Source organism: Haliotis asinina, chromosome 2 (assembly GCF_037392515.1).
Source record: "Haliotis asinina isolate JCU_RB_2024 chromosome 2, JCU_Hal_asi_v2, whole genome shotgun sequence".
In the NCBI taxonomy this organism is placed as follows: domain Eukaryota; kingdom Metazoa; phylum Mollusca; class Gastropoda; order Lepetellida; family Haliotidae; genus Haliotis; species Haliotis asinina.
The window spans coordinates 41,039,718-41,054,828 of NC_090281.1; the positions used below are offsets into that span (position 1 = coordinate 41,039,718).

The 15,111-nt window shown below is 43.0% G+C and overlaps 1 protein-coding gene across 1 annotated transcript in view; it reads right to left on the reverse strand.

Annotated features, from left to right (window-relative positions):
* The window catches only part of LOC137271805 (deleted in malignant brain tumors 1 protein-like), a 96,097-nt gene extending 82,218 nt beyond the window's left edge, over positions 1-13,879 (reverse strand). The window contains exons 1-11 of the mRNA XM_067804205.1: positions 13,754-13,879; positions 12,712-12,874; positions 10,913-11,085; positions 10,669-10,825; positions 10,083-10,273; positions 8,021-8,177; positions 6,804-6,970; positions 6,290-6,446; positions 5,174-5,346; positions 1,905-2,061; positions 1,012-1,181 (exon numbers count right to left, since the gene is read on the reverse strand). Of these exons, the coding sequence (XP_067660306.1) occupies positions 1,012-1,181; positions 1,905-2,061; positions 5,174-5,346; positions 6,290-6,446; positions 6,804-6,970; positions 8,021-8,177; positions 10,083-10,273; positions 10,669-10,825; positions 10,913-11,085; positions 12,712-12,874; positions 13,754-13,817 (1,729 nt within the window). The 5' untranslated portion in view covers positions 13,818-13,879. The remainder of the gene's footprint in view (positions 1-1,011; positions 1,182-1,904; positions 2,062-5,173; positions 5,347-6,289; positions 6,447-6,803; positions 6,971-8,020; positions 8,178-10,082; positions 10,274-10,668; positions 10,826-10,912; positions 11,086-12,711; positions 12,875-13,753) is intronic.
* Between the last annotated feature and the right edge of the window lie 1,232 nt (positions 13,880-15,111).

The following is a 15,111-nucleotide window of genomic DNA, read 5'->3' on the forward strand; positions in this document are numbered from 1 at the left end:
CGAAATAAGGACAAGTAAGATCAAATACTCATAAGGTCCTTTGTATTACCATTCCCTAAACAATGTAATGGTAAGTATACTACAAATTATCGCATAACTACAGATACTTGGTAAATACATTGTGGGTATCAATGATATTAATTAGAGAAAATCATTAAAAAAATAAGACTGCACAGGGATACACAACGTTTACCTTCTTTGATCATCATGCACCAGGGAAAAGTCTCAAATGATCACTTACATGTATTGTGCAAAGGCATCACTGAGAGGTAATAAACTGGGTCATCTTGCGTTCTTGATTTTCTCAAGGAATGTCACCTTCCTGAATCGCTTAGCTACCGAAAACCAAGTTTTCCAATGCAACGCTCTCGAATTAGGAGCTCTGCCTTTGTCCCTGATACTTGTGCACCTTCTTCACACAAGTACTCCTTCAGGTCGCGCAAGAGAAGTCTGTCAAGGTCATTCGTTACGCTTTACTTACTTTCCGCCATTTTTACTCTGCGGAAGACCGTTACATCGTGGGAAAAACAATTGGCGACAATCCAGAACCCTTATTGAACAGGGTCATATGTCCCTGTCCACCTAGCTGTGAACGGGTACTTCGTAAGTGACATTACCTTGGTGCGCCTAGTGGCGGCAGGAGGTGTATGGTCCACCAGGGAGACGAAAGTTTAAAATACGATATGCCGTTTCAATGATCGATCGAAACAAAGCGCTTTGAGGATGTATGTGTAGATGGGAGGCACTATAGCGCTAAATGAATATTATGTAAGATAAAATATCATAATGTTACGACTGTTCTCTGTATCCGGTCTTCAATATCATGATCAGTTAAATGTGCTGGAACAGGTATGGATGTCGTCTCATCCCTGAAATGGTTTCTTTGTAAATGAATGTAATTTAGCAAATCGTGAAGTTGTACGATAACGGCTGACAACAGCATACACTTTACAGATGATCTGTTATCACAGAGAAGGAATGGACCAAGATTTTAACTGCAATTAAACTCACCGGAACATAGCACTGAAGCATCTTCATCATGTCGACAGCTTGATCGCCCCCAGCCCCTGTGTCCGCACTGGTTGAGGTTTGTCTCAGTTCCCTGACACATGAGATCATCGAGCCATATTGGACCTGATCCAGGGCCATAAGCTGCTCTCGACACTGCCATAGATCCGGATCTGTGACCCCAAGGGAAAGTTAGTTACTACTACTACTACTGCTGCTGCTGTTTTGTGCTTAACCCACTGCATGTGTTGTTGCAGTTTGTACCGTGTGAATTTACTTCTGAATGAAACTGATACATCGTGCAGTCACCTACATATATGGCGATTACAGATCTAAGTGTTCGCCCGCCGGTCAAGTCAGTGAAGGTAGTTTGGTCAGCAAAATCACTCTAACCCCACATGCACTTGTATGTAGCTGACCATTAACGTGACATGGTGGCCGACGTTACGTGACTGTACAACCGCGACGATGGAAATATTCCCACCTGCTGTCTGGAAAACTGTGAAGTTATGTACCAGGTGTGAAACGGATTTTTTTATGAACGTTATTAAAGTAATGTTTGGTTGATGGAAATGATACAGTTAAGGACCTGTTACGCTATGGCTACATGCCAAAACACAGCACGCCAGCACTGTTGCAGACAAGTCAAGTTCGTACTACAAGGGGAATCTAGCGACGGAAACATTTTCACTTACTTAACAATTATAGTGAGTGAATATGACTTTACGCCGCCTTTAGCAACGTTCCAGCAAAACCACTAGAACCTGGCTTCACACACTCTGTCCATGTGGGGAACCCGGGTTTTAAGCGTGACGAGCGGACGCTTCGACCTCTAGACAACCCTACCTCCCCATCACTTGTGATGAGAAATGTCAAAGTTGAAAAGTTGTAATTACACATTGTATCCAAGAGACCCACAGACCACGGCAGCTTCTTTTCCACCGAAGTTGTCGTCGCACACCGTGACCCAGGTGTTGTTGTAGAAGACTTCGACTCGGCCTTCAGATGGCGAAGAGCCTCCAGCCAGACGGACTGCGGTCATATTGGCAGTAGCTAGAACAGGCATTTCAAGCTTACAATTATTCTAATGAAGTCCTATATGTTTTCTATATTGTTTCTTATTACAACAGAATATTATTCGATACTGAAGCATGTGATCTCCTGGTATAGTCCACCCCCACTAGAAACTCTTCCGGCTCTACTCTCTCCTCCCAAGGAAATTTGTTACCTCCGGCTCTACTTTCCCCTCCCACAGAAACCAGTTACCTAAGGCTCTACGTTACCCTCCCACTAAAATGTGATACCTCCAGGTCTACTTTCACCTCCCACTGAAGGTTGTTACCTCCGGCCCTACTCTCTCCTCCCACAGAAACTTGTTACCGCCGGCTCTACTTTCCCGTCCCACAGGAACTTGTGACCTCCGGCTCTACTTTCCCGTCCCACAGGAACTAGTGACCTCCGGCTTTACACTCTCCTCCCACAGAAACTTGTTACCTCCGGCTCTACTTTCTCATCCCACAGAAACTTGTTACCTCCGGCTCTACTCTATCCTCCCACAGAAACGTGTCACCTCCAGCTCTGCACTCTCCTCTCAAAGAAACTTATTACCTCAGGCTTTACTTCCCCCTCCCACAGAAACTTGTTACCTCCGGCTCTACTCACTTCTAACACAGAAACTTGTTACCTCCGGCTCAGCTTTCCCCTCAAACAGAAACTTCTTACCTCCGGGTCTACGTTAATCTCCCACTGAAACTTGTTACCTTCAGCACTACTCTCTCCTCCCACAGAAACTTCTTACCTCTGAGACTACTTTCCCCACCCGCAGCAACTTGTGATCTCAGGGTATACGTTCCCCTATTAACAGAAACGTGTTACCTCCGGCTCTACTCTCTCCTCCCACAGAAACTTGTTACCTCCGGCTCTGCACTGTCCTCCCACAGAAACGTGTTACCTAAGGCTCTACTTTCACCTCCCACAGAAACCTGTTACCTCCGGATCTACGTTCCACTTCCACTGAAACTTGTTTCCCTCCGCTCTACGTTCCTGTCCCATAGAAACTTGTTACCTGCGATTCTACGTTCCCCTCCCACAGACACTTGTTACCTCCGGCACTACTCTCTCATCCCACAGAAACTTGTTACCTAATGTTCTGCTTTGACCTCCCACAGAAACTTGTGACCTCCGGGTATACGTTCCCCTCCCACTGAAACCTGCTACCTAAGGCTCTACTTGATACACTTAGGTCTACTTTCACCTCCCACTGAAGGTTTTTACCTCCGGGTCTACTTTCTTCTCCAAGAGAAACTTATTACCTCCGGCTCTACTCTCTCTTCCCACAGACACTTGTTACCTCCGACTCTACACTCTCCTCCCACAGAAACTTGTTACCTCCGACTCTACACTCTCCTCCCACAGACACTTGTTACCTCCGACTCTACACTCTCCTCCCAAAGAAACATGTTACCTCTGGGTCTACTTTATCCTACCACAGGAACTTGTTTCCTCCTACTCTACTTTCAACTCTCAGTACCCCCCCCCCCCCCCCCCAACTCTACTTTCCCCTCCCATAGAAACTTGTTGCCTCCGGCTCTACTTTCCGATCCCACAGACAGAAGCTTTTTTACCTCCGGCTCTACTTTCCCCTCCCACAGAAACCTGTTACCTCCGGCCCGACGTTCCTCTCCCACTGGAACCTGTTACCTAAGGCTCTACATTCCCCTCCCACAGAAACTTATTATCTCCGGCTCTACTCTCTTCTCTCCCACAGAAACTTGTTACCTCCGGGTCTACTGTCTCCCTTCCCACCGAAACTTGCTACCTGCGGGTATACTTTCACCTCCCACTGAAACTTGTTTCCTGCGGGTCTACATTCTCCTCACACAAAAACTTGTTACCTCCGTTTCTTCTCTCCCCTCCCACTGAAGCTTGTTACCTCCGGGTTAAGGCCACTAGTTGACCTAGCATTAACTGCATTTAAACAATCGGAAACTAACGAATTACAGTATAAACAGGAATCAATTAAATTAATTAAATCAGTTAAAAAGTAAATATAGCAATTACAAATCTTTATTTACAGATGGGTCCAAGGATGGTGGCGCAGTAGCTTGTGCCACTGTCATTGGATCCAGAATAATATCTTCTAGATTACCAAATAACAGCTCTATTTTTACTGCTGAAGCAAACGTTATATTAACAGCTCGTAAATATATTCAAAAACACCCTAAACGTAAGCAATATATAATCTATTCAGACTCTCTTTCTTGTCTTCACGCGATTAATAATGTATCATGTAAACATCCACTTTTAATAGAAATTATTGAATTGTATAATGATCTTGCTACTGGCCAGTGCGACATCGTCGTTTGTTGGTTACCCAGCCACGTTGTTATTTCTGGGAATATGATGGCCGATCTTGCTGCCAAAGCAGCACTCAGCAAATCTGTGACACCACTTCTTGTTCCTTATTCAGATTACAAAGCTTGCATTAGAACGTATATCCTTAATCTGATGCAGATGAAGTGGGACACTCAAGTAGGTATCAATAAATTACATGAAATAAAACCCTACATTGGTTACACCTACTTGGGTTGTCAGTCCAGATTTGAAGAGGTCATCATGCGACTATGTAGCATTGGCCACATAAAATATACACATGAATATTTGCTTAAAGGTGAGGATCATCCTTTTTGTACCCCTTGTGATGAAAGAATCGTGGTCAAGCCTCTACGTTCCCCTCCCACAGAAACTTGTCAATTACTAGTTTTACATGCATATCTTTGATATTCTAGTTATTTTACTGTGCTTTGTCGACAGATTTTTAACATATGCATACACTCCATTTAAAAGTTAAATGTTATCGTCACGATATGGCTGAGGTATTGCCGATGTGACGTTAAATATTAACTCACTAACTCACTCACTGTTACCTCCGGATCTACTCTCTCCTCCCACAGAAACTTGTTACCTCCGGCTTTACCTTCCCCTCCCACAGAAACTTGTTACCTCCAGCTCTACTCTCTCCTAACACAGAAACTTGTTACCTCAGAGTATACTTTCTCCTCCGACAGAAACTTGTTTCCTGCGGGTCTACTCTCCCCTCCCACAAAAACTTCTTACCTCCGTCTCTACGTCCCCCCCACCCCCCACCCCCCACCCCAAACCTTACCTGCTTGACAAATGACTCCCGCATCATGAGAATGATGACAGTGGTTAACTGTCCATCTTGGGAACTTGCACAGACCAAGATTTTCCTCGGTGCCAACGCAGTCCACATTACCGAACAAGACTGGTCCAGAGCCTTGGCCGAAACCCGCTTTGGAAATGGATACGGCATTGCCACTGAAAATAAGGCAAAGGATGAGGTTGAACAACTGAACGTCTTGCTAGAGACATGCATATATCCAAGCCAGGACTTTGACAGATCAACAGTTAGTGAGAGAGTGAGTGAGTGAGTTTAGTTTATGCAATATGAGTTCCAGCAATATTTCCTCTCTATGGCGGCGGTCCGAAATAATCCAGTGTACAACTGCATGAACATCGATCTGTGCAACTGGGATGCGATGACATGCGTCGCCTCTTACGGTAAGCATTTGTTACTGAAGATCAGTTCTAACCCGAATAGTCACGGGTTCGCTTGTGGTATTACTGGCCAATTTTATATACTAATCGTAAATATAATAATGTCTTCAAAGACACTAGTCAGAGCGTATAAGAAATAACATGTTTATTCAACACAGGAAAATGTGTAATATTGAAAGGTGATGGCCACGTTAATAGACCATATTTTGCTATGGTTCTAACTCAGTATGTTTTATCTTCTTAAAACATTTGTATGAGGTGAGAAAACAAATCTCTCGTATACATGATAATCTGAACTCACTGCAGGCATTTATAAGTATGATAAAGAGTATAATGATATATAAACATGACAACACTTGTACAGTTTATTGTATGTGACCAGGGCATACCTTCTCGACTCTAGATCCGGAATGACAACATTTGTGTAATTTAATGTTGCTAGCGGTCGTTTACCCACTCAACTACAACCCTTTACCCTCATCATCAGATATAAACCGTTTAAATGTCTCTTTCACAATTCTACTTTGTTACAGATCGAGCGTATTTTGCATAATTTGCAATAAAAAGACGGATGGAGCAGGCGCCCCAAAGCTCATTAACGTTTCCTTTATCTCGTAATATGGTTAAGGTCATACAGCGCATAGAGGTTTTCAAGCGACAATCCTCTACCTGCTGTTTGGATAGATTATTGTTTTGTACGCACAACGATTGGTTGAGCATCCTGCAGACAACTGCAGCGTCTGCTGCGTCCCAATGACTGTCACACACCGTTCCCCACACACCGCCCTTGAACACTTCCACACGGCCCTCGAGCTGGGAGGTGCCGTTCACCAGACGGACCTGTACTGTGACATTCTGCTCTGTCGCAGAAGAAATCAAATCAATGTCATCTGAAGGAAAATGCATTTACTTTTCAAAATGTTTTATTAAAGCTATCGCAACTACACCATCCTCAAAGTAACTGTGCGGCTGATGTTGCGCAGACACCTTGGTTTGTATACGTTTAGGATAATCACGGTATTCTCTGTTGGTGAAATGGCATGACGAGCTGTGATCAAATATAAAGATGTATTGTTATGTTGGAGATCTCCTGACAGGTAATTACTAATCTTCTATCCTCACTGGGATAGTCACCAGTCAGCACCATGGATTAATTTGTGGCTGAGTGTCGGCTATGTGACCACGGTAAAATGTTACGTCTTAGCTCCCATACTCACTGGGTTTACATATGACTCCGACATCTTCCCTGTGTGAACAGTCGTTGACGCCCCAGGGGTGGTGGGTACAGTTGTCCACAGACGCTTCAGTGCCATTACAGACCATATCATCCAACCAGACCGGACCGGTCCCTGCTGCGTACATGCCACCACCCAGCACATGTCCTCTGTAACAACATTCAGGCAACAGTCACCACCCAACACATGCCCTGTGTAACAACATTCAGGGAACAGTCACCACCCAACACATGTCCTCTGTAACAACATTCAGGGAACAGTCACCACCCAACACATGTCCTGTGTAACAACATTCAGGGAACAGTCACCACCCAACACATGTCCTGTGTAACAACATTCAGGGAACAGTCACCACCCAACACATGTCCTCTGTAACAACATTCAGGGAACAGTCACCACCCAACACATTTAGGAAACAGTTACATTATATTAAACGTGGTATAATATGTAGTATATGTTTAGTATTGATTCGTATTTGCGAACTATCTAGTACCCATCAGCTGAATGAGTGAATGAAAGGATGCTGTTTTACGCCATAGTCCAGCCACACCCAATGTTCCAGACCCATCACAGCACCTGCACCTACGCGGGGCTGTGCGAGATGGCGCTTTGTAAGTAGTGAGCACCTTGCCACGCTGCGGACAATGGATGACACACAGTCTGTCAGATCAGTACATAGTAGCAGCGCGCCTATAGCAGCTGGACCTTCCAACATCCATGCAGTGAGTCAAATCAGTACATTGCAACGGAGAGCCTATAGCAGTTGATCTCCCAACATCCACAGTCAGCCAGGTCAGTTTTTGGTAACGGGGAGCTTATAGCAGCTGGATCTCCCAACAACAACACAGTCAGCCATTACATTGAACTAGGGGGTCTTGAGAACCTGGGTAACAGCCACACAGTCAGCAGGTACATGGTAACGAGGAGCTTATAGCAGATGGATTTCCCAACAGCAGATACTGAGATGCGCTGTATTTTGATTCAAAAGCAAACTAGTTGTAATATTTATCATTTCAGCACCATTTTAACATTAAAGTATAAAAAAACTCTGTTTTAAAAATAGTCCGGATTTAACTGGCTCTCACAAACAGTTGTAGAAGAACAGAAATAAGGATATGTAGTATTTTACTACCAGTTTATCTTTCAATGTACGGCATCATGGCGTCATGTATATTTATATGGTTTTAATTAAGGCTTACGAACTGTATCCCAACATTCTACAGACGACAGTAGCTTCTCTTGTGTCAAAACTGTCGTCACAGACAGTTCCCCATAGTCCGAATAGCTGCAGCTCCACGCGGCCTTGGTACTGGTCCAGACCACCCGACAGACGTACCTTCAACCCAGTACCACTCGCTGAAATATATAACACGCCTGTTTTAGACATAATCACGTCACCCAAGTTAATAAATCACAAGGTGCGAGTCTGACTCAGATACTTGCTGATCTTCGTTAGCATGTGTCCCGTCTCACATACCGCTACCATTGACAACTGTTTGTCAAAAGCAGGCTACATACGTTTATGCAGTAACCCTCATGCCCTCATGCCCATGTAAGACTTTGTGTTAGATAACTGATATCTGGGCCCGCTTGCACAGAGCAATCTTAGTTACAATCAATCTTAGGCCCCTACAATCAACTTTACAATCACCATACAATTGCCCTAATCCACTTGCACAAAGACGATCTTAAGACATCATGGATTTAAGATCGCGATCTTAATTAAGATCGAACTCTTCAACGTTGGACGTAGAAATTTCTTAAACTCGACTCCTGTCTACAGTTGTCTTCAAGTGCGCATAGCATGCAGCGCAAATACAACGTGGAACTGTTTACTGCACACAGATGACATTCCTTCTTTAATCGCACCTTGCAGATTTGTCATGACAACAAATATAAAAATAACCAAACAAACAAAAGAAAAACCCAAACAACCCCAACCCACAAATCTTTGAAGTAAATGATAACGTTGAAGGAAGCGATAACGTAGAAGGTAACATGTATAATCACTCGTACCTCAAGGGTTATTCTCTATTTTTTCTACATTCTAAGTTTTTATGAACTAAACATGTGATACTGCAACCACAGAAATATCATGTTTTATGCAAATACTGAAATACAAACAAATACATTAACAGATTGGGTCTTGAGTTATTGACCTAATAATCATGAAATTAAAAGATAACACATAAATAAAATTTCCTTATGACATAACACCTAAATGTACCATGATTTGCCAGTGACTGTCAGTTGAACATAGTTTGGCATCGATGTCATTTGGAGTAAAATCCCATATATATCCCACAACCATTAGATTTGTAAAGATATGAAAGTGTGACATGACTGTGGGAGTGTTTCTTGATAATTATTTTTTCGCTTTGTTAAAAAAAAAATAACATACCCTAGCTAGTGTATTTTTCCGTTTGAAAAATACTTGTATTATATTTAAAATACATAGATTAAAACTCTTGTCTCTCGTCAGATTCAATTTTTACAAGTAGAAAAAACATAATTTTGTACTTTATCCAACTGTAGATTATTTCAGTAATAAACTAAGACAAAATTATTAACCGAAAAGAAATATGTGGATATCTGTTCTGTCACAACAGAACATGCATTGTATTTGGGCATGGCAGATTTTACGGCAACGGCATAATCTACAAAGGGAAACCACTCCCATCTTGCGTAAAAACTAAAATTAGCTGCCCTTGAGTTATTGAAAAGGTCATGGCCACTGCTAATCGCATGCAGACCCCTTTCGTTAGATCTACTATCCTTTCTTTGTTTATCAAAAAGGTATGGTGTTCATACTTTTCCCAACACTGAACCGGGTGAGAATTGTACTCTATGATATCGACTCGATAATGATGTTGTTCACTACCGCAAATAACGATATTTCTGACGTTAAATCGATGTTGCATTCTCTGTGTCGCTGAAGTGTCAAGGCGAATCATACAGTTTTATGCAATATGAAAGCAATCCCCAAACGCAAAGCTAATTATTTGCGTGAAATTGACACCAACTTGGACGCCATTTTGCTACTGACTACAATGATCTTAGCTCCTTACAATTGGTTCCGACCAATTGTAAGTTTTGATTGTAACTTACAATGATCTTAGCCTACAATCGCTTTGTGCAAGTGGATGGCGATTGTAGCCGAAGCCTAAGATCGCGATCTTAAGGATTTACAATAATTGTAGCTCTAAGATCGTTTTGTGCAAGTGGGCCCTGATCACAGAAACGAATAACGTAGATGCTAACATGGCACTGGAAGGCATATGACGCCTGCGTTCTCCGTGTTCTGGCACTTGCAGGATCCCCAAGGTTTGTGGTCGCAGGCTCCAAGGCCACTCTCGCTCCCAGTGCACCGCACATCGTCTAACCAGACTGGCTGGCTGGGAACCCCCGAGCCATTGGTGAAGTAGGAATTGGTCACTGGCACAGCATATACACTGAACAGAGGCGTAGAGAAAGGAGGAGTCATAAGGAACATTGTAGCAGGTTACTTAGTCAGGTGAGTGCTGTCAGGAGACTGTTAGTGGTAACCAAAATGCTATATCAGTTAAACATGAACTTATGTTAATGAAAGTTTTGTTCAAGATACGTCAGACGTATATCCCAGACAGGAGCAGTGAAACTGATGACACGCCTAACCTGTCACTCCAGTATTGGAATCAATTGTCTAGCTATAAAAAAGCTATCATCATTGTTAACGTAATAAATTCCCCCAGCTTCCAATGTGTACGACAACGAGGCTCGACTGCACGTCATACAGTAGCGACGATCAACATATGTCATACGTTCTATACCCCTCGACACACAACAGAGAAGTGTTTCTTGTACTCACTTGGAGAATCCCATTTGTCTGCAGACGACGGCAGCATCCTTGTCATCCCATTCGTCGTCACAGACAGTACCCCACTCACCCTGATGTTGAATCTCCACACGACCCATCAGACCTGTAGGGCCACCTATAATCTGGACGGGTATGTCTGTTTCCATGTCTACAACACAAAAAGTTAGCTGTAAGACTTCAAATACCCACAGCCTTCGATATTACTTGAAACCAGGAAGGAGATGTTATCACGTACCTGGATCACAGTCGACACCTGCGTCGTTGTTGTGGTTACAGTCGGTGACAGCCCAGGGTTTCAGAACGCAGTCTGTCAGTCTGGCCTCACTTCCAGCACATCTAAAGTCATCCAGCCAAATAACCCCTCCACCAGGTCCATAGTAAGACCCTCCATGGGGCGTAAACAATGAACTAGGGACATGATTAGAACATATTTCAGTTGGAAGCAAACCTTTCAAACAAACGTCAGAGGTATATATGCTCATTCAGCTATCAATTTCAGAAATACAAAGAGCATAGTTTTGAGTCTAACAAGACAGACGTGATGTGACAGAATTAGAATTATCTTCAACTAAATCCCCCTTTATATATATTGAACAAAAAACGTTTAGCACATTTTTCTACCAGTCGCATACCAAAGAATGATAAGTAGCACGCATACTGAAATTTGGCCCAAAGGTGAACACATGATGGCACATTAAGTGCCATGAATCTTCACGCAATAGTTGGACCGTTGTAAAAATAGGATGGTGCTCATGCATATCGTGTTTATGCTCATCGGCAGAAAAATGATGCAAACTGGAATGTATGAAAGAGTTGATATGACACACTGGCGTAACAGTGTACAAGAACTGTTCAGGTTGAAGCATGGGTCGTCAGCCTAGAATGCCAGCAAATCAACGCAATGAAGCTTTCGGATGACTACGTGCTGGCCAGCAAGTAAGATACGACGCCAGACACTTCCAAGTGCATTACAGCACAATTATTCCTCTGCGGTAACGGGTCCAACAAACTGGCCAAGTTAGAGATCGACCAAGGTCAGGAAGGCCTCGTTCTACCACATCACGGGAAGGCCGCCACATTGTGACGTCTTCACGACGACACGGGTTAACAAACCACTCACGTCTGGCCAACGATCTGCGGCAAGCTACGGGAACACACATACACGACCAGACAGTCCGTAGTCATCCCCATGCAGCAGATTTACGTGCTCGACGTCCGGTTGTAGGCGTTCCATTAACTTCCTTTTCCAGTCTGTCGTACACGTCCTTCTCAGGTCTGTCGTACATGTCCTCCTTCTGTCTGTCGTACACTTCATTCCCCTTTCTGTCGTACATTTCCTTCTCCTGTTTGTGGTACACTTTCTGCTTCTGTCTTTCATACGCTTCCTTCTCCAGTCTGTCATACAGGTCCCCCTTCTGTCAGTTTTACACTTCCTGCTTCTGCCTGTCGTAAGCCTGTATGACGTACACTTCCTTCTCCTATATGTTGTACACGACCTTCAGTCTGTCGTTCGCGTCCTCGTGTGATCTGTCGTCCACATCCTCCTCCTGTTTGTCATCCACGTCCTGCTGTCTGTCATACTCTTCCTCCTTCTGTCTGTCACACATCTCCTTCACCTGTCTGCCATACACGTCCCTATCCTGTCCGTCGTACACCTCAGACATCGTGAAACATCAAATGCTCCGTATATTGTCTAGTGCCAAACGCGTCTCTGTTTTGGTTGGTGTCTGCAAGTGATAAACGCAGATTTCATGTCGCTCTTCACTTTCCAGGTCAACTTCAAACATGTCTAGATGATCACGTGATTACGACATGCTGTGGTTGATTTGTTTCTATTAAATGTTCGAAGCTTTGGGAAACAACAAACAGTTATTTGTTTCATTGCAGATAAAAGAAGGCCTTGAAGATAGCTGCTGAACCGAGATCCCATCCTCACGAAATGATTTATGATAACGAAATAATTGATGACATGCGGTGCAAAATATCTTTTCATTTGAACTATTTACATTTTTCAAACATTAAGTTAGTTGTTACCCTGTATACCCCAGCTGACGACAGACTACGATGGCTGCGTTGTTATCAAAGGTGTCATCACATATTGTTCCCCAAGTGCCATTATGATAGATTTCGAGGCGTCCTGCCGACTGCCGGTCTAGATCTGATGGGGACACGAGTCTCAAAGAGTTCTCTTCTTGTCCTGAAAGGTAGACATTAGGATTTTTCACTTTGTTTGGCCTGTGATCAGCGTTGGAAGAGATTCAATATTTGTCCGACTATTACTCAACGTGATTTTCTAAAATGCATGCCCATTTACAATATCAGCCAATTAGTCGGCAATCATTTACTCTATGAGGTGTTATTGCAAAATGACATCGATTTTTCAGATGTCGCATCATAAACGGCTTCATTTTGCAGAGGTGGTAATGATTCATTCATCACAACTGGTTTTTATTTAGAACGCGTAACGATACGTGCTTCCCATTGTGCATTTATTACAGTTAAGCCGTGTAAATTTCATTCAAAACACTGAAGCACATTTGCTTGTGTCCTCCTCGATTTTCTTCGATAGTTTAAATAACATGACAAAGCGAAGCATGATGGACAGAGTCTCAAAGTCGGTGTTTATTTTTCTGAAAGAAGTGTAGATGCGAAGTGCCATGCGAAATGCCACTCGTGAGACGTCTCTCTGCAGTGTACTGAGGAAAAAAGGAACATGGCAGAGGCCTTGGCTGGGATGAAGTCGGCTGAAGGATTTCTGTTTGATGTTCAGGATCGGCCACTTCCCACTAGTAACCCTTTTATGTTCAGATGAAACAATGTACATTGTCTAATGGATTTAATGAGACTGTCCAACAACAACAGACAAAATCTTAAGCTACATAATGGCGTTGCTCAGATATTTTATAACAGTCTTCTCCACACTTGTGTCTTTGACTCTGAGATACATGGGAGCACATGGTATAGGGTGCTGACAAATCAAGATTCCCTGCAATTCTGAATTCTGATCGTTACATACTGGATTATCTCGAAAATTCTGATTGTGTTGTCCAGTTTACATTTGTACTGGGAATCTTACCTTGTATGAGATACCACGACAGTAGCAGCATTGTGAGTGATGACCAACTGACGTGGTACGACATACTCAGTGGACAACATACGAGTCGGCCACAGGAACTCACAGGTAGGTACACTGCAGGCAATAGACAGTGTTGTATGTGAGAATATGGTAGGTAGTCAAATATTCAGGTGCAAAGGTTGTCAGTTGTAACCAGATCGAGATACCGTATCTCCCAGGTGTCTGACGCTGCCGTGGTTTGAGAGCACGATCTCATATCAGTCATGAAAGGATAACTTGTTATCACGATATGGTATGTGGTACAACAGCAAATGGGCTTCCGTTATCAGAGTTGGGCTACACAAGCAAGTTGCTTTACGGTTGTATAACCTCCGGCGCTGAGAGCTTTTGTGTCAGATAACTTGAGAGACATTTCAGTGTGCTCATACCAGCGTCTATTTATCAAATGAAAAACTTATTTCTTTCATTTTCATTTGGGCATACAATTCCAGATGCTCCACGACCACGTGCAGATACAACAGTGCACTCGTAGCCCCGTACCTGAGGTGTGGTTTTATCAAGAAGAGAGAGACAAATACTGACAGTGTTTCATATGTGAAGTCAGATAAACAATGTTTTACGTACCATGCTTTGGCTTTAAAAATGCCATAAAGGAACCAAGTTTGATTATGTCACAGGTTTTCATTTTTCAACATTGTACACCACTACCCCACAGTATACGCTTGGAGGAAATGGACAATACCAATCTGAAATCAAATCATTTATAGAGCGTATAAAACAAGTATCTTGACGAAACATCTTTTTCAATTACACAAATTCTATATATCCCCATGTCACTGGGCTACGACCTTGTTTGAATGGCACATGACTTGTTTGAGTGGCATATGACGAAGTTGGATGTCAGATTGAACAAGTATATATGGATGACAACTTCTTTAATTCTAGAGCATGGCGTTTTGATAGGCTACTTCATTCCCGCTGCTTACGATGAGTTCAGAGTCAACTCTAGCCTCCTGTACAAACAATCTACGCTGTGTCCCTCATTGGTTTGTATGTATATGCCCGTAACATACCACCTTTGTTATCATCACATTGTTAATGTTGTAAACATCCTACGCTCTGTGTATCTGTGTACCGCTGACTTGCACAGGTCTCTACGTTTATCACTTGATTCGTTATCATCACCTGTCATAGAGAGACGGAGGGAGAGAGATAGACAGACAATCAGACAGACAGTCTGACAGAGATATAGATAGATGGGTCGTTCTCACAAAATGAAACTCTTCTTGTGCAATTGAAATTACAACCATTGCACAATATTTATCGGTAATTGTTTTGCAAAATATATCTAAGTACTA